At 38.0% G+C, this 20731-nt stretch overlaps 2 protein-coding genes across 6 annotated transcripts in view; one reads left to right on the plus strand and one right to left on the minus strand.

Moving 5' to 3' along the window:
- Positions 1-20731, plus strand: part of LOC128211316 (serine/threonine-protein kinase 32B-like) — a 185865-nt gene that overhangs the window by 8118 nt on the left and 157016 nt on the right. For 4 of the 5 annotated variants that reach the window (XM_052915974.1, XM_052915975.1, XM_052915977.1 and 1 more), the window contains one exon: positions 15221-15335. In XM_052915974.1, coding sequence (XP_052771934.1) covers positions 15284-15335 — 52 coding nt within the window. In that variant the 5' untranslated portion in view covers positions 15221-15283. Of the gene's footprint in view, positions 1-1141; positions 1204-15220; positions 15336-20731 lie in introns of those variants that run through there. The other variant, XM_052915978.1, reaches the window with a different exon arrangement.
- Positions 1470-8900, minus strand: LOC128210604 (adhesive plaque matrix protein-like). The gene is made up of 3 exons (XM_052914955.1): positions 8888-8900; positions 2982-4062; positions 1470-2943 (listed from the first exon to the last, which is right to left on the minus strand). Exons 1-3 carry the CDS (start codon positions 8898-8900, stop codon positions 1470-1472), a joined length of 2568 nt encoding a protein of 855 aa, XP_052770915.1.

Here is a 20731-nt window from a genome sequence, read left to right on the forward strand (position 1 = left end):
TATAAGCAGAAAAAAAACATTTTTTCAGAAAAAACGCAGGAAAAATACACTTTTAAGTGCGTTTTAAGCGCGTTTTGGTAAAAATGTATTTTTTTTGGAGAAGGGAATACAGGAAATGTGAATCCCTCTGTGCTGGACAATAATGGAAGTAAGACTGATGATCTATAAACCATCCATATCAGCTAACTTGTGTTACTTTTCAGGTGCATTTTTAATAATATTAATTCAACAAATTCAGAATAATGATTGTTGTCCTTATAAGATTAAATAATTAAAAAAAAATCACTTGAGTTGTAGTCAATTGGCTGATGTCGCATTTGTTTTTACTCTCTTTTTATTCAATGTAGACAAAATTTTAAAAATAAATGTCAGATTAACCAATAAGCATAAAAAACACTTGACTTTCCTATAATTATGGACTGAAAAAAAATCCAATTGCTTCTGATTCAGGTGCAATGAGGCCCCAGAACCTAGAATTACCAAGAAATTAAGTATGGAGTTCAATACTGCCTTGGGATTCAGTCAATATTCTTGGATATCTGACAGAGAAATTATTGTGGTGATGTCGATATTGTGCCTCATAGCCTATGGCATCTCTTGGCGTCTCGTTTACGCCCGCTTAAGGCTGACTTTCTATTCTTTTCTCCGTACTGTCAATGTGTGTTTAGAAATAATCGGAAGTTAATAATTATGGGGAAATTGGGAATTTTTGTCAATTTACACATCTGATGTCTGTGTACAGTCTTCACGGATTTTTGATTTTTGTATAATCTGTGTGTTCAGCTATCTTTTAAGTAACTGTTGGTTAAGAAGGATGAATTGAGTAAAACTGGAGTAAAAATAATATTTTGTGACTTTCTGCTGCTGGGAATTAAAGTGTGTTCACTTAATTTATTGTATGTTTGTAATCCCTATGCATTTGTGCTTTGATCCAAACATTTATGTCCAAACAACAACAATTCTTTATGAATCTGTTTCTTGATTGCATGTTATTTTCTCATAATTAACAATACACATTGATTGTGGACAAAATTAGTGATTTTGCTGTGAAATAAAGTAATTGGTAACACAGATAAAATAGTTTATTTACTATAAGACGAGACAAGTTTTCAGGAAGTCTTGCAGTTTGTCAATTACACAAAAAGTGTGGCCTGTAAACAGGATTCTGAGGAAGACTAATTTGAAACATTTGGTGTTTTGGGGGTAAGTGTTTCACATAAATGCCTTTATATGTAAAATGGCAATAATTCACTACAATTAGACATAATTTGTTTGTTAATAGCATTTATTTCCTATCATCTTTTGATAAAGGATTATGTAATTACCTATGCTTGCCTGATTTTTTTTTAAAGGCATAGGTCTTCTTTGTATTGAACCTGGGTTCTCTTGATTGTGAGCTCCAGTAAGGCATAAATTTCACCTTGACTGCTAAACTGACCAATAACTATACAAAATGCCTGTTATCATAGTTAGCAGAATAACTCTTGCTTGGGTTTGAACCTGGTGACAGCCTCGTACACACCAGGCTTGGGTTTGAACCTGGTGACAGCCTCGTACACACCAGGCTTGGGTTTGAACCTGGTGACAGCCTCGTACCCACCAGGCGTGGGTTTGAACCTGGTGACAGCCTCATACCCACCAGGCTTGGGTTTAAACCTGGTGACAGCCTCGTACCAACAAGACTTGGGTTTAAACCTGGTGACAGCCTCGTTCCGACCAGGCTTGAGTTTGAACCTGGTGACAGCCTCGTACCCACAAGGCTTGGGTTTGAACCTGGTGACAGCCTCATACCCACCAGGCTTGAGTTTGAACCTGGTGACAGCCTCATACCCACCAGGCTTGAGTTTGAACCTGGTGACAGCCTCGTACCCACCAGGCTTGGGTTTGAACCTGGTGACAGCCTTGTACCCACCAGACTTGAGTTTGAACCTGGTGACAGCCTCATACCCACCAGGCTTGGGTTTGAACCTGGTGACGGCCTCATACCCACCAGACTTGAGTTTAAACCTGGTGACAGCCTCATACCCACCAGGCTTGGGTTTAAACCTGGTGACTGCCTTGTTCCCACTGGGATTGGGTTTGAACCTGGTGACAGCCTCATACCCACCAGGCTTGGGTTTAAACCTGGTGACAGCCTCATACCCACCAGGCTTGGGTTTGAACCTGGTGACAGCCTCATACCCACCAGGCTTGGGTTTAAACCTGGTGACAGCCTCGTACCCACCAGGCTTGGGTTTAAGCCTGGTGACCGCCTCGTACCCACCAGGCTTGGGTTTGAACCTGGTGACAGCATCATACCCACCAGGCTTGGGTTTGAACCTGGTGACAGCCTCGTTCCCACCGGGATTGGGTTTGAACCTGGTGCCAGCCTCATACCCACCAGGCTTGGGTTTGAACCTGGTGACAGCCTCATACCCACCAGGCTTGGGTTTGAACCTGGTGACAGCCTCATACCAACCAGGCTTGGGTTTGAACCTGGTGACAGCCTCATACCCACCAGGCTTGGGTTTGAACCTGGTGACAGCCTCATACCCACCAGGCTTGGGTTTGAACCTGGTGACAGCCTCATACCCACCAGGCTTGGGTTTGAACCTGGTGACAGCCTCGTACCCACCAGGCTTGGGTTTAAACCTGGTGACAGCCTCATACCCACCAGGCTTGAGTTTGAACCTGGTGACTGCCTCGTACCCACCAGGCTTGGGTTTGAACCTGGTGACTGCCTCGTTCCCACCGGGATTGGGTTTGAACCTGGTGACTGCCTCGTTCCCATCAGGCTTGGGTTTGAACCTGGTGACTGCCTCGTTCCCACCGGGATTGGGTTTGAACCTGGTGACAGCCTCATACCCAACAGGCTTGGGTTTAAACCTGGTGACAGCCTCATACCCACCAGGCTTGGGTTTGAACCTGGTGACAGCCTCATACCCACCAGGCTTGGGTTTAAACCTGGTGACAGCTCGTACCCACCAGGCTTGGGTTTAAACCTGGTGACAGCCTCGTACCCACCAGGCTTGGGTTTGAACCTGGTGACAGCCTCATACCCATCAGGCTTGGGTTTGAACCTGGTGACAGCCTTGTTCCCACCAGGCTTGGGTTTGAACCTGGTGACAGCCTCGTACCCACCAGGCTTGGGTTTGAACCTGGTGACTGCCTTGTTTCCACCGGGATTGGGTTTGAACCTGGTGACAGCCTCGTTCCCACCAGGCTTGAGTTTGAACCTGGTGACAGCCCCATACTCACCAGGCTTGGGTTTGAACCTGGTGACTGCCTTGTTACCACCGGGATTGGGTTTGAACCTGGTGACAGCCTTGTACCCACTAGGCTTGGGTTTGAACCTGGTGACAGCCTCGTTCCCACCGGGCTTGGGTTTGAACCTGGTGACAGCCTCGGACCCACCGGGATTGAGTTTGAACCTGGTGACAGCCTCGTACCCACCGGGATTGAGTTTGAACCTGGTGACAGCCTCCTTCCCACCGGGATTGAGTTTGAACCTGGTGACAGCCTTGTACCCACCAGGCTTGGGTTTGAACCTGGTGACAGCCTTGTACCCACTTGGCTTGGGTTTGAACCTGGTGACAGCCTTGTACCCACCAGGCATGAGTTTGAACCTGGTGACAGCCTCGTACCCACCGGGATTGAGTTTGAACCTGGTGACAGCCTCCTTCCCACCGGGATTGAGTTTGAACCTGGTGACAGCCTTGTACCCACTAGGCTTGGGTTTGAACCTGGTGACAGCCTCGTTCCCACCAGGCTTGGGTTTGAACCTGGTGACAGCCTCCTTCCCACCGGGATTGGGTTTGAACCTGTTGACTGCCTCCTTCCCACCGGGATTGGGTTTGAACCTGGTGACTGCCTCGTTCCCATCAGGCGTGGGTTTGAACCTGGTGACTGCCTCGTTCCCACCGGGATTGGGTTTGAACCTGGTGTCAGCCTTGTACCCACCAGGTGTGGGTTTGAACCTGGTGACAGCCTCGTACCCACCAGGCTTGGGTTTGAACCTGGTGACAGCCTCATACTCACCAGGCTTGGGTTTGAATCTGGTTACAGCCTGGTACCAATCAGACTCTATATCAGATAGAATTTTCAAACGATAAAATTCAGTTTGTTGGTCAATATTTTATAGTTGTAATTGTAAGGCAAGCATTTTATTAATCATGTAATAATTCCATGCTTTGATTTAGCAGAAGTCACAAGCGCTGCACTTGTAATATATGTAAAATGTAAGGATTGACTTAAATCTTAACAGTCTGTACGAAAGTTCGTCAGACCTCTCCATTTATTACCGTCGGGAGCCGAGGTCCGACGAACTTTCGTACAGACTGTTAAGATTTAAGTCAATCCTTACATTCACAATCACAGCTATATTGTAGGCCCGCTTGTCCGGCAATAATTTTTGGGGCAAAATGATTTAATAAATATGTGTCAAACGTGTATCTTGTTAATTTTATTAACTAACCTATGTTTACTTTATCAAACCAACTTAATCAGGGCGTTTATCAACCCGAGCTCCCCGGGTTTTGACGCATTCAAAATCATAAATGACCCGAAAATGAAGCATCATAAATTATGTCTCCCCCTCTCTGGGGGAGACATATTGTTTTTGCCCTGTCCGTCAGTCCGGTAGTCCGGTAGTCCGATAGTCCGGTAGTCCGGTAGTCCGGTAGTCCGTCAGTCCGTCAGTCCGTCCGTACGTCACACTTCGTTTCCGATCGATAACTGGAAAACCGCATGACCTAGGATCACCAAACTTGGTAGGGAGGTTGGTCATGAGGTGTAGAAGATCCCTATTGTTTTTGGGGTCACTAGGTCAAAGGTCAAGGTCGCGGCGACCCCCAATGTAAAAAACATTTCCGCTCAATATCTTGACAATGGTTTGACCTAGGTTCACCAAACTTGGTAGGGAGGTTGGTCATGAGGTGTAGAAGATCCCTATTGTTTTTGGGGTCACTAGGTCAAAGGTCAAGGTCGCGGCGACCCCCAATGTAAAAAACATTTCCGCTCAATATCTTGAGAATGGTTTGACCTAGGTTCACCAAACTTGGTAGGAAGGTTGGTCGTGAGGTGTAGAGGATCCCTATTGTTTTTGGGGTCACTAGGTCAAAGGTCAAGGTCGCGGCGACCCCCAATGTAAAAAACATTTCCGCTCAATATCTTGAGAATGGTTTGACCTAGGTTCACCAAACTTGGTAGGGAGGTTGGTCGTGAGGTGTAGAGGATCCCTATTGTTTTTGGGGTCACTAGGTCAAAGGTCAAGGTCGCGGCGACCCCCAATGTAAAAAACATTTCCGCTCAATATCTTGAGAATGGTTTGACCTAGGTTCACCAAACTTGGTAGGGAGGTTGGTCGTGAGGTGTAGAGGATCCCTATTGTTTTTGGGGTCACTAGGTCAAAGGTCAAGGTCGCGGCGACCCCCAATATAAAAAACATTTCTGCTCAAAATCTTGAGAACGGTTTGACCTAGGTTCACCAAACTTGGTAGGGAGGTTGGTCATGAGGTGTAGAAGATCCCTATTGTTTTTGGGGTCACTAGGTCAAAGGTCAAGGTCGCGGCGACCCCCAATGTAAAAAACATTTCCGCTCAATATCTTGAGAATGGTTTGACCTAGGTTCACCAAACTTGGTAGGGAGGTTGGTCGTGAGGTGTAGAGGATCCCTATTGTTTTTGGGGTCACTAGGTCAAAGGTCAAGGTCGCGGCGACCCCCGATGTATAAAACATTTCCGCTCAATATCTTGAGAATGGTTTGACCTAGGTTCACCAAACTTGGTAGGGAGGTTGGTCGTGAGGTGTAGAGGATCCCTATTGTTTTTGGGGTCACTAGGTCAAAGGTCAAGGTCGCGGCGACCCCCAATATAAAAAACATTTCTGCTCAAAATCTTGAGAACGGTTTGACCTAGGTTCACCAAACTTGGTAGGGAGGTTGGTCATGAGGTGTAGAAGATCCCTATTGTTTTTGGGGTCACTAGGTCAAAGGTCAAGGTCGCGGCGACCCCCAATGTAAAAAACATTTCCGCTCAATATCTTGAGAATGGTTTGACCTAGGTTCACCAAACTTGGTAGGGAGGTTGATCATGAGGTTTAGAAAACTCCTATGTTTTGGGGGGTCACAAGGTCAAAGGTCAACGTCGCTGTGACCTCTAATGTAAAAAAATATTTCCGTGCAATATCAGGAGAATGCTTTGATCTAGGTTCACCAAACTTTGAAGTGAGGTTGGTCATGATGTCTAGTTGATTTTGCAATCAGTTGGTCAAAGGTCAAGGTCACTGACCTTGAGGTGAAGAACCGGTTTCTGCTCAATAACTCAAGAACGTTTACACCCAGGAACTTCATACTTGGTATGCCAGTTAGTCATGACTAGTTGATGGCCCCTATTGATTTTGGGATCCATCATTGATTATTTCTCACCTACGACCACACAATGGGGGAGACATGCGCTTTTTCGAAAAAGCAATCTCTAGTTTGTAATATTAATCATTTGCAAGATAATGATCTAAATGTCTTTTTATCAATTAAAGTCGAGAACAATTAACACCCGCAATGACAACTGATTATCGATCTGGAATCTAATCGGTTTCCATGTTAATTAGCAGCACTCAAACGTAATGACGTAATAACTCCGCCCATTATGCAAATTAACGGATACCTTCTGCTTTTTCACTTAGTACGATGGTTTAAAAAACAACAATGCTTAAATAAATTTTGTATTAGTTTTTTAAACCATGTCTATATCAGTTTAAAAAGTGTATATATGTATTAGTTTTTAATAGATAATCATGTACCTTGCAATGCCATCATACGACAGATGAAAACTATAATTAAGAAGTAATACCATGTATTTAGAAAAACACGGACAATGACACTTGAAGATCTGATTTTGACTCTTGAAAATCAGATTTTAAGAGTCATAGATCATTGGGTTTAGACCCTGTTGAAAGCCCTGACTTTCACAAAAATGTACATAAAATGTTTGGTCCTGCAAAAACTGGTCCGGTCCTGCAATGTAGACTGTTTTGCAGGACCTCGTGTCCTGCAATGTGATAATGACTTTCGTACAGACTGTCTTAAGATGCAGGGATTGCTTTTTTTATGCCCAAAATACTGTGGGCCATTCAAAAAATATGTAGATACAACTGTTTTAATTTCTTGAACATCAGATCTTATTTTTGCTTATGTACCTGAGAAAGTATTTTGAACGCCTCCTAATCTTGATTCAAAATTTGTAGCAGAGTATGAACAAGAACCATTTACTTTTAAAAGATTTATGTAGATTAAAAACATTCACACAGCATCTGTTGAAATAGTCAAAATAGTGTTGGTTAGTCTTTTCAAATATATTAGGGTGTAACCCCACTTGCATAGGAAATATATAAAAAATTTATACTCTTACGTACATTTTCTACCTGAATTCTGTTTAACAAATACTATTTAAATATTTTTTAGAGTTTATAGATATTTTGTTTACTCCAAAGAAAGACCCGGTATGAATACCATGTTCCAAATTGGGGGATTTCCATCTCATACATCTTGGTTCTTTGTAGATGATGAAAGGTTAGCACTATGTTAAGGTCTGGTGATGGAGGAAAATTGGTGAAATGACAGAAAAATGATGGAAATGTCTGATTTACTGTTCACATGGCGATATTGGGCAAATTTACCCCAGAGGCAAATACATGAATATAAAGGCAAATATTTAAGGGGGTAATTTTACTAGCGGGTGGGAGTGGGTGCAAATTTGTCCCAAGTTTGGAGGTGGGGTAAAGTCGAGTTATTTGATTATTTGAAGTTCGGATTTTAAAAACAGATTAGATTCTTTTTTGTTTTATAATTTTCCTAATACATACATGCCATATCCCCCGGCGGGGGGAAAAATCCCCCGGAATTTCGATCCATCCCTCGGTCTCCCGGCGGGAGATAAAAATCCCCTGGAATTAATTTTTTTTTTTTTTTTTTTAAATTTTACATCAGGCAATAATGACAAAGTGAAACCACAGTATGTGAGTGAAACTCTCCAAAAGGAAACCTTTACAATAAGTGGTCAATTAATTTGTAGTAATTATCAAAGGCAAAGAAATATTACTCTTTTGGAATGACGAAATTAATAATATTTATTCTATTCTCTTATTGTCTGAAAGTCATCAAAGTTGATAGAATTAAGCACAATTTTTTTAAAGACTTTGGAGGAAGGTAAAATTAATTTAATTGTCTCGAAAACATATTTTTCCAATGACATATTCAGTTCTGCAAGTGCATTACAGTATGACATGACAGTGTATCATAAAAATATGATAAATCATGACATAAAATAATTCTGTATAATGAAAAAGTTAAGAGGTTTTCAAAGCAAACTATATGTGAATACATTTTTTCATACTTGTGTCTAAAAATACTTTAAAATTTCGCCAACTTAGACCTGCTAAAAAAATCCCCCTGAATACAACCAAAATCCCCCTGAATTTTTAGCCTTTTGAACAAATCCCCCTGAATGGTCTCCAGAAAATATGGCATGTATGCTAATAGTTGAATAAATATGAACAGCTAAAATGTAGACATATAGTTTAACAATAAATGAAAGAGAGGACACAGAACTTTTATATTAGTTTCTCTAAATTTTCTACTGGATGATGATATACAGTATATACTTAAGGGAAATATACCGGTAATGGTATCAAATCTTTATCAATATGATTGCATATTTTTTTAATGCAAACTATTGGCTTTTTATTCAAAATATTCTGTTATTTAATCGCCTTACAAACTCATTCAAAAATACCCAAGCGCATATATGTTTTTGTCTTAATTATACACAGGTTATAATTTTAAAGAGACGCTAAGTTGAAATCAATGTTTATTAGAAGTATCATTGCATTTATTACTTTAGTTGTAACTTACCATTGTCACCCATGCTTCTTTTGGGTTGTCAGTTATTACATGTTTAAAGTTTTTCACATGTGACACAAAAAGGCTTTATGTCACTGATTTCATGTCTCATTAACAACATTTCATGAAAACAAAACAAAGTGCATGAAGACCCCATATGAAAATAAGGTCTAGGATAGGCAGATATTCTTTTCTGGGGGCATTTGGCTGAAGTGAACAGGGAAACACCAGTGTTACCTATCACTTTACATCTTATGCCTCCATTGGCAAATTAAGGCCTATTAAAATTTTCTGTCAACAGTCTGTCCATCCGGTTTTTCCTGTCTGGGCTGTAAACTTTGTCTTGCACAAAGGGATTTTGAAATTGCTATACACATGTGTTCGGGTTATTAAGACAATGTGTCAGGTCAAAGTCCCACATCCCTTACTCAAAAGTCAATGTCACACAGGTTTATCATTGTGGAATGCTGCAGATATGCATATATATAGGGCCTAAATTAAAAAATTGTTTGTTTGGCCTTTACCAACCCTAAATTTTACAGGTGGGTTGGTAGGTAGGAAAAATATTTTATTTTTTTCTGGAAAATGAGATCTATCAGGTAAATTAAAAGAAAATACTTGGGACAAATATTTGACATATTTCATAAACAATTACATTGTAAAACTCTCTATTGAACACCATGAACTCTGGGGTTTTTTGCTGTGCAAATTTTTATGACAAATTGATCATTTCTGTAGAAAATGTCTGATACTATCATACAAATTATAGCCAAACGAACAAAAAATGGTTGTACAGAAATAACATTTATTTAAGTATCTATAAAAATAATTTTAATTTTATTTACTTAATTTTCCCCCGCCGAATCGAAGATTTCGGGAGGGGGATATTGTTTTGGCATAGACCACTTAAAAAAGTGGGTCACATGAAGTCAAAAACTAGGTTAGTAGGTCAAATCTTAGAAAAATCTTTGGAACATATTTAGTAACTAGAGGCATTATACATGGTCAAATATTCATAAAACTTAATCAGAATGTTTTTCTTGATGAAATCTTGGACTTATTTGAAACTGGGTCACATTTGATCGAAAATAAGGTCACAAGGTCAAATCTTTCAAAAATCTTGTCAGAAACTATTTTATGGTGGTGATTGGTCTGATTAAGTTCAAACAAAATTGGTCAGAATGTTCTTTTTGGTTAAATTTTGACTGCGTTTTAAAAGTGTGTCATATGGGTCAAAAACTAGGTCATTAGGTCATATCTTACAGAAATCTCGGGAGGCAATACATCAGCTCTAATTTCCATGAAACTTAACCAGAATGCCTCAATAAAATCTTGGAATAGTTTGAAACTGTGAACCTCAAAAATGAGGTCACTGGGTCAAATCTTAAAAAAACCTTGTGGACACTCTAGAGGCTATTTTTTTGCAATAAATCTGGGCCAATCTTCATGAAACTTGATCAGAATGTTTGCCTTGATGAAATCTTAGATTAGTTTGGAGCTGGGTGACATGGAGTCATAAACTAGTCATAAACTAGGTTTCTTGGTCAATTCTAAATGTTACATTATATACAATATTTTTTTTATTTCAAACAAATGCAATCAAACTCAAACTCATATATATATATTTCATCAACCATTGATTTCCATTCCTTGACTTAGCCCAATCAGGCGGGGGATATCAATTCAATGAATTTGCTTGTTTTGATTTGAAATGTTCTGTCTTTAGGAGGCTCACAAAAAATGCCCAGCTAGATGGGAGATTCTCTTTACTGGGCAAAATTGTTTGTTTGCCGATATTTGTTTTTAAATTTTGCTCTATTAGATCCACTTTTGTCATACAAACAGAACACAGGAACTGTGATGGAACATTATGCTTTGGTTTAATAGCTCTGACATGCTTTTGATCTTGTAAGGTGATTTGTCTGGTCTGGTTGGCAACCTGTATCTATGACCATTTTCATCTACTACTGTACATATTATATGTTCATTTTCAATGTACATGGCTATTAGTAAAGATTGTGGACATGTCAGGCAATATATTGTGATGAAGTATAACATTATAGACGAAAGTATGTGTTTACTTGGTTGGTAATATGCAAATTAGAGAAGCGTGGGCTCCGTTTGGATTAAGAATTTACTGTATATAAAGACCAGTCGACCCCTTCAGGGTTGAGCATGCTCTTCTCTGAAGGGATCTGTTACGTCTTTGACGTTGCCCGTTACAAATGGTGGCAGCGGTGGGATGAAGACAACTGCCGGATCGGAGTTGCCTTACCCATGAGTATTCCAGGCCAAGACTCGGGACGAGTCTTCTTGGAGGGGAAAGTAATGTAACGGTCAGCTGTAGGCAGATGTGTGTTCATAGTGCAACATTCCGTTATAGAGGGAAGTATGTTGATATGATTACTTGGTTGGTAACGTGCAAATTAGCTAAGCCCGGGCTCCGTGTGTATTGAGAATTGCCTGTATATAAAGACCAGTCAACCCCATCTGAGGGTTGAGCATGCTCTGACGGGATCTGTTGCGTTTTTGATGTTGCAAGTTACCGTAATATCTACTTAATATGTGTCTTAATTGAACCAATATATATGATTCTTTCAAGAGTTAGATCAACATCTACAAACTTTACGGACAGCCCTTGTAATTTTTCGCTCGATACCAAGATACATCAAATACCACAAGCAAATAATTTCCACTTGCTTCAGAAACACCCTGGTGGCATGTTACATTACATTTCCTGATTCTTTCATTGATAAAGTAGGCATGAGGTTATTGCAACCATAGAAATTGCCTTGAAAATATCTGCAAATTGATTGAATATAGCATTGATTTGTGTTTTTTGCCGCTGAGAAAACCAATTTTCGTAACATTGATGTCATATTCACCTCATTATCTGTCTTCAACAAACCATGCGCTTGAGACTAGTGGTAATTGCGCTTTTGATATTTTAGAGGCCAACTCATGTGATATGTCCAGCTCATAAAAAGATGTTTACATTCTATAAATGGCAATGGATAGGCTTGGTTAGAATTTCCTCGATAAGAATCAATCAATTAATGCTAGTGAAGGTCAATGGTGTCTGTGTCTGATACCAGCCTTTTATCAGTATCAGGTGCTTGGTAATTCCATAACATTCAGAGTCAAGCTATTATAAATAGCTCTTGTCAGTGTTCAAAGCACAAATTCTATAATATGCTACAAGATACTAGCTCTACTTTTATTTCAGGTCCTTAGAAAATGCATCGAACATCTGGCACAAAATTCTCGGAACAGCCTTAGACCCCTTTAACATGATTGAACTAAGCTCACTATTTATTTTTTTGCTATAATTCGTGCAATATTTATATTCTTTAGAGTTCTTGGACTTTAAAATTGTCTATATGATAATTATGACAATCTATTTTTTTTATTTGGTAAAAGCAAGATTAAGTAAGAAATTTTGCTTAATGAAAATGAATAAGCTTCTGAAGCTTAATTTGCTGCACTGAAGAATTTTCTTAAATGAATTGTTAAATCCACATGGTTTTTCTGGGGGAGAGTCTTAACTTTTCCCTTTTCTCTTTCTATTTAATTCCTGAGAAGCGCTTTAAAAATCAGGTTACTGGCTAAAGTCACAAATCAGAACACTTTTGGAGGTTTTTAAAAATTATCTTTTAAAAATAAGTTAAAATTTTGTATGAAACATCTTTGATTAATGTGACCTCATCTAGCTGTCAAAGAACAGATTCATGATGTTATCAATTTAATGTTGAAAATCGTTCATTTAATGGACAGTAAATCACCCCTCAATTTATGCTATGGAAGGCACAAATACTAAACACTTGAAAAGCGAAAAATTCATGGTCATACACTTAAAATTCATAAGTATGCTATATTAAATAAACACTGAGCTGCAAAGTTATTTATTGTGTCCACTGTTTTTCAAAACAATTTGCGCTTTTAAATTTAAAACGTGATTTCTGTTATAAATATCTTGAATGTAGGTCAACATAACTGCAAGACCTCAATGATGAGCATGTACCCTCTGATGTCATTCTCCCATGTGCTACATTTTGATCTTTAAGCATAACAGAACATTGAATGGCATTTTTAGAAATATTCTCAACAAAACAAGATGTAACTTTGCAAGTGTGACCAAGGCAAGTCTGTGTATTGATCTTAAGATCATTGAATAATAAACACGGTAAACAACGTGTTTTAACAGGTGTTCGGGATACAGAACACTCAATGAGTTAGACCCACTTTCCATTTCCCTCCGCGGATTTTGACTATCGCGGCCAACGCAACAAATTTATCATCTGCTAGTGTTCCTCGGAGTTAGAATTTAAGGCCCTCAGAGGGTGAACAGTTGACTGAAGAGTGACAAACATGGCGTTCCTCGGAGGGATAACCTCCACGAAACTCTGTGGACACTTGATAAGAATCTACGCTACAGTTATTTTTTTTATTAAAAATTTCCATCGATAATGACGGCTTCATTAAATTGCTATTATTCTTTTTCCTCTGCCCTTTTTACATGAAGTTAGCTTACCACAAGAATGCAGTCGTATTTCACTATTTGCACATGCATCTTATAACAAGAGTAATTTCTTGCTTATCTGATTAGACACGGAGTTTCGCCGAGGGGTCATAAAATAGGACGATTTTCAACGCTATCGTTCATATTACACTCGGCGGTAAACCAGCCACTCGGAGGAACTTGGTGGGATTTTAGTGAGGGCAACAGTTTTACCCTCGGAGGAAGTCTGCGATCATCAACTTTATCCCTCGGAGTGAGCGAGGAAAGTGTGTCTAACTCGTTGAGTGTACTGTATGTGCCCTGTTTGGAAATGTGTAACCATCAAGCAGTATATCAATATAATAATCAAAGAAAAAACTATAATACCCCAAAATTCACCATTTCTGACTTAAAATAGCCAAAATTGTCATGACCCCCAAATTTTGAGTCCCTTACCACATTTAAACCAAGTATTATTCTGTGGAAAAGGATGCACATCGGAAGTTGTACCATTACGTGTGCCACCTCTTATGCCAAATCCTTGATCCTTTTATGTGGTACTCTTAAATGGCAACACAACCCGATTTGAAAAAGTCAATACATTAATTATATGAGCCTTCGGTTTTTATCTGTAGGGTCTTGAAAAAATCGTTGTTAATGAAATTTTGTACAACCTTCTACAGGGACAATACACAGAAGACTCTGGCAAACATATTGAAATTTTGTAATGGGAATATTGCAGTTTTGCTATTCTTGCCACTGGACAGGCATGTGGAGAATTTGGCTGTGGTAGAAAAATACATCTGGCACCCCATATTTACTACCGTATTATACTGGTATTATACTGCGTATAGGAGGCTAGCATTGATGAGATGCAGGTAAAAAATATGTGGAAAAACTGGTAAAAACCTCGATACCAGCAGACACCATTTTTGACAAAATTGATTTTATTATAACCTGAAAATGGCAAAGGTTATTAAATAGTACTGCACTTGTATATAAATAATAAAATAACAATCCCGATGTTGCTCTCCCTCTATGCAAATTGTAAAAGCAACAGCACTTTATCATACATAAATGTTATCAAAATGTCAGTATTACAAACATGTGGTATAATGGGTAAGACGTACAGAGGGAGTTTTTCACATCTTCACACATTGACAGTGCACAATTATGCCAGTACACAATACAAATATTTATTTATTGTTTTAGAACAGAACCATACTACATCAAATCTATCATACAATATCCAAACTTTAAAATAATTAACTATATAATGTTTATCTAGACTCGCTTGAGTGATGCTAACGTTCCTGATCTTTCACTGCTGATATAAATCAATGTGAGTTATGTCCCTTATTTCCCCGGCTGTGAGTTAATTAATATAAATAAACCTTGTAACTGTTCTTAAACTGTTTTCTACTAAGTCATACTTTGCTGTCAATCATTTCAAACCTGGTTTCATCGCACTACAACGTTCCTTGGTTAAAAGTTTGAAAAAAAAAAAAATTGTCCGTGGAATATCATGTTATGCCATTAAAATTATTAGGATTGTCAATAACCTGTGTAACCATAATGTGGGAAGGGTAGCAAAATTTGAAGCTTTTAGGCTTTAAGCTTTTATAGGCAGATTTTGGGCTCTTATAATATTGGTTTCAGACGTATGAAAATGTGTTTTCTATGTCATTCTTTTGCAGAAATGGAAATTTTATAGGTATTGTATGCATGTAAAGGACTCTTACCAGGTTCGATTATGTGGAAAACAGTCGTGAAAAGTTTGACAATTGGGTAAACCATCTGACCAAGTTTGATTATGGGGTAACCAGGCTTGCTTATATATATTTCAGGCGCATTGATGCGTGTAACAGTAGACTGGAAGACTGGGTTGTAGTCTAGGATGTGCCCAGATTATGGGGGGTAACCAGTCAAACCGAGGGATCCCATTTGATGCCTCCGGAGAAGGTATGTTTGTAAAAATCAAAGCACTGAAAATAAATGGTTTTTGGTGCTTTTAGCTTGTTTGTCGCTCAAATAAAGTCACGGTATGACATTATTTATTAAGCCTTATCATAGCTCTGGTAAAATTGGAAAAAGCAAAGTAATGAAAAATATTAATAAGAAACTGCTCAACAGTTCTAAGTCTGATTATCAAAATCCTATTAATTGCCTAAAGTTTAACACTGTCCTTGGACAGTTTAATCTGAGTTATTTTTAGCTCTACTGGCTAAAGGCCAGAAGAGTTTATGCGATGGTAATGTGTACGTATGGGCGTCCGTGCATCATTGCGTGCGTCAGTACATCTGTAAACATTTGCTTGTGAACACGATACAGTCTTCAGTTTTGATTGTATCTGGATAAAACTTGTACAGTATTTAGATATCCATCAGAGCTCAGTTCCTTTAAAAAACCAGCCAGATCCGCCAATGCATGACTAGATTATGGGCCTTGAAAGTATAAAAAAAAAGAAGTTATTTTTTGCTAAGTCTATTTTTAGCCAAGTCTACATGAGCGAAGTCTATTTTTAGCCAAGTTTACATGTAAAGTCAAGTCTAGGATTAAATGCAGACAACTTGCTTTTTGATTGTGCAGTTGGTTTTGTGTCTTACTCTCCCTTGTTCTTGTTGAAAGGCCAAAGGCCATTTTTAGCTCTATTGGCCAAAGTGTCTGTCATTCGCACATCCATCTAAACACAATTGGTTGTGAATGTTTGTTCAAATTATGCCCCAGAGGTCATTACTGGCCACGCCCTCGGGTTCACACGTTTGGTATTCTTATAATTGGGAAATGTTTGAAAATCTTTGTGTGTTCGCTCATCCATATTAACACAATTGCTTGTGAATGTTTGTTGAAATTATGCGCTTGGGGTCATTACTGGCCATCCCCCGGGGTTCACAGGTTTGGTATACTTAAATTGGGAATGTTTGATTTTTTTTGTCTGAAACAGCTCTGCAGACCCTTGCTATTTTGAATAAGGCATAATTTAGTAATTTAGTGCCCTGTGGGTCACAAGTTTCCTAGAGACTTATATAAGAAATATTTTCAAAATCTTCTTGTTTCAAACCACAAGGCTCATACCTTTGATATGTGTTTTGGAGCATCATATGATGACTGTCTAGCAAAAAGTTGAAATTATGCCCCTGGGGCCAAAGCTGGCCCCACCCCTTTTGACCTACTTCTTTATTTTTAAAGCTACAGCAATGAAATTTGGACCATGTGTACAGTTTTGCAAACGAGCATCAATGTTGTCCTCAGATGACCTTGACTTTGACCTTTTGACCAACTTTTTTTTTTAAGCTACAGAAATGAAATTTTGACCATGAGGACAGTTTTGAAAGCAAATACTTTTTTCTTCCTCAGATAACCTTAACTTGGCACATATTAAAATAGTTCATGCAACTTATCTGCTTACAACACTTCTGTCTTCAGATGTTTTCTGAGCTAACCCGAACACAAAACGTGAACTATATGTTTGTTGCCTATTAACCATACATACATGCTCTGGATTGAAAATGACCACAAGAGCCATGCCAGTAGAGCATAGGCCCTCATGGGCCTCTTGTTTCAACTTCTCCCACTGTCGAGTGTCTGATGTCCGTCCTTCAACAATGACATCTCCTCATGAACTGCCTCAGGCCAATTAAGATGATTACTTCACTGGGATGTTCATTGTATGGTGCCTTTTTAAAATTGTTAAATTCCATGCAGAACTCTGGTTGTTATGGCAAAAATTTACATGACTAAAACCATAAGGCCTAGAGCTTAGATATTTGACCCCAACCTTGGAGTCCTTTAGACTTATACAGGGAATTCTTTGAAAATCTTACAGTAAAACGGACGCCTTGGATGGGTTAAAACCTTGAGTGATCCGATGTTTCAAACGACCCAAATCTCCATTTGAGTCTGTTATGAAATGTCTGTACAATGTATTTTTTTAAGTTTGAAGTTGTTAGTTTACTTAATAAGGCATCAATTCTGTGTATCGCGTTGTTGAAATCTCTCATATGTTCAAAAGCTGTCATATACTAAATGTGAAAATGAAAAAGAAAAACCATTAAAAGTTACTTTAAAAAAAACAAACACACACTTTCTTAAACAAACAACATAAGAATATGATTAAATTCTCATCATTAACTTTTCACAATTATCATCTCAAATGCTCAAAAAGTATTAACAGTCATGCCTAAATGGTGATAATCGGTTTTTCTCACCTTATCAAATTTACTTTTAATTGTCATTGCATTTTTTACAAACACCTGCCATTTTTTGTTTATTTTGGAACATGCTTTCACTTTAATGTGTGAAATTATGACCTCGAGGTAAACATAAGGTTTTGTGCATGATCTGTGTATTTGGGACCGGCAATGGTGCTTGACTCCTCGACTTATATAGGTTTTGATCCAGCGTCAGTATAGTGACTTATTATTTTCCATGTTCTTTCTTTGCTTTTTTAAAATGTTGGTGATCAAATCATTTCCAAACAGCGTGGGAAGGTAGGGAGGGTACTCAGGAAAATTATATTAGATGCTAACGCTATACTGTCCATATTAGGCCGGAATACTAATGGTTATCTGTCCAAGGAAGCCTTTTCGGGGACTTAAGTAATGTTCCTGTGACAGCTCTTTTTCTATTAATGATCTTTGAGACAGAACTGTTTACTTTATAATAATATTTTCCACAGTTAAAAGATCCTGGCTTTCACTTCGCCCAATTCAAGTGATAGTCAAATCAAATGAAAATATATTTTCCTTGTTGATCAACTGTAAACACATGAAAGTCAGCGATTCCATCACCGTCAGCATTTGACATATGCATAAAATGTATAATGCGGAAGCTTACTACTGAAAAGGGGGGCTCATAAACCCGCAGAGCATCAATATAATAATTATAAACCTATTTGCATTGCTATTGCTGCAACTAGCCAATTAAATCATGGATCTTAATTATGCTTGAAAATGACTGTTGAAAGCAGCTGTTTCGGTGATGCAAAATTTACCTTCTCTCTGGTGTAAAATGGGATTGCACTGATCCTTTTAGAAAATATTTGACAAGGTTGTTCCCATGAATGTAGTTGCAAACAGAAAGAGTAGAAACATTGAAATGGAAACCCCAGTTTTTTGTGGACTTTGATTGAAATATCTGTGAGAGAAAAGCATAGCCTTAATAAAAAGAGGTCATTTCTCACAGGAATTTAATATGTTTTGTGACACTAGTTATCAGTCCAAACAAGAAAATAATCAGATATAGATTTATATCTGAGAATGAATCAAATATTCTTTCATAGAGTTTCAAATTTCTAGCATGGACATAATAGCCAATCAAATGTAATGACAGGTGGATAGTCAGGAGAATTTGGTAATAAATAGTTAAAAGTACTGTAAAGGAAAATGGAGTTCAATTAAATCTTGATTTTGCTGGTTCTTTGTGAACAAGATCTTGGCAAACTAACAAATTTTGTATGAAGTAAAACTAATCCTGATTTAAAGGCTAAAAGTCCTGGAATATTTTAGTGATGTTAACTTTTTTTGTATCCGAATCATCAATTGTCTTCTCTTTACCTTGTTGACATTTTTTTAATCCCCTTGATGATAAAAGTACATTTATTGCAGTTACGAAAAGCAACAAAACCAGAAGAATTTTCTAAATTAGGGGTGCTCAATGTCATTATGAAGATATTATCATATGAATTTCTTAACACCAATGTATCTATGTTTTTTGATTCACTTAATAAGTTTGCTTTAAATATTTTTTAATATCATATTGACAGTTATTTTCATAAAATATTTTAACTGAAAGCTAAATTATTTTCAACTGAAGAAAAGAGAGGTAATTAGACAAATAGTTTGACACAGCAAGTTTTCACTAAACAACATTGATATCTTTCAATCAAAAATGCTTGCATGACATTTATTTCAGAAACAGGAGTTGAATTTTCTTCAAGTGAAATTGCATTTTAAAATGTTCAGTATTTCTCTAGTGATTTCTACAGTCTAAAACCTCAAAAAGAGTCATTTACTGTTTGCAAAGCACTATGCCCTGTCCACTTATCTACCTCATATAGCATATAATGAGTCACTGTTTGAGTTATGGATTCCCTCAAGGTGTATTTCCTATCCATTTCTGTTTAATTAAGCAATGTGTGAACCTCAGAGGTATTATCCAACGTTGGACTTTATCATAGTTATATACACATTTTATATACACATTTCTATTTTTTTCTGATGATTTAATCCCAAGTGGTATTGGTTTTTTAACTCACCAGAGCACGAAGTACTCAAGGTGAGCTATTGTGATCAGTCTTTGTCCGGCGTCCATCTGTCAGTCAGTCGGTCCGTCAACAATTGCTTAAAAAACTTCTCCTCTGAAACTACTTGGCCAAATTCAATGAAACTTCACAGGAAGCTTCCTTGGGTGACCATCTACAAAAATACAACAAGGGGTCACGATTGATCAACAACAACAACAACAGCAATAACAACAAAATGGCCAACTTCCTATTTTGCTTAAAAAAACAACATCTCCTCTTAAACTACCAGTCCAAATTCAATTAAACAGAAAACTTCCTTGGGTGACCCTCTACAAAAATACAACAAGGGGTCATGATTGATCAACAACAACAACAACAAAATGGCCAAAATGTTAAAATCTGATAGTTATGTAAAGCAAGGGCAGCAAATCTTGCTATATGGTCTCCCTTTTTGTTGGAGATTCCACTACTTTCTATTTTTAGTAACAAGGGAATAGATTTTAAATTTTATTAAGTCTTCAACATAGTCACTTCTAAGGTAATTATTGTTCTTTTTTTAGGTTAATAGATTCAAATAATTATTATACACTTTATTCTTTAGAAGAAATTTCATTTTTATTTAATGATAAATTTAATAATCAGACTTTTCCATTGAACTTCATGTAGATTATTGTTAACTTCATGTATATTGATTTTGAACATGTGAAGGAAGGTTATGTTGACCTAGATGGAAGATGCAATGATATTAGTGGAAGGTGCTGAATGTGTTCTGATATTTGATTTTTAGAGCTTCAGGCAGTTTATTGATTTTATTTGATGGTGCACTGTTTGTTGTTTGTGTATCTATACTAAAAGTTATTTCAGTGTGCAAGCAATTTAACATAGTTTTGTCAGTGTGCAGGTAATTGAACAAAGTCCTGTGTGTGTGCTTGGCAATTGAACAAAGTCCTGTCAGTGTGAAGGCAACTGAAAAACGTCCTGTCAGTGTGCAGCTATCTGTACAAAGTAATGTCAGTGTGCAGTCAATTATCAAGTCCTGTCAGTGTGCAGGCAACTGAACAAAGTCCTGTCATTGTGCAGGTATGAGAATCAAATTCTGTCAGTGTGCAGTCAA

Source organism: Mya arenaria, chromosome 12 (genome assembly GCF_026914265.1).
Source record: "Mya arenaria isolate MELC-2E11 chromosome 12, ASM2691426v1".
Taxonomy (NCBI): Eukaryota; Metazoa; Mollusca; class Bivalvia; order Myida; family Myidae; genus Mya; species Mya arenaria.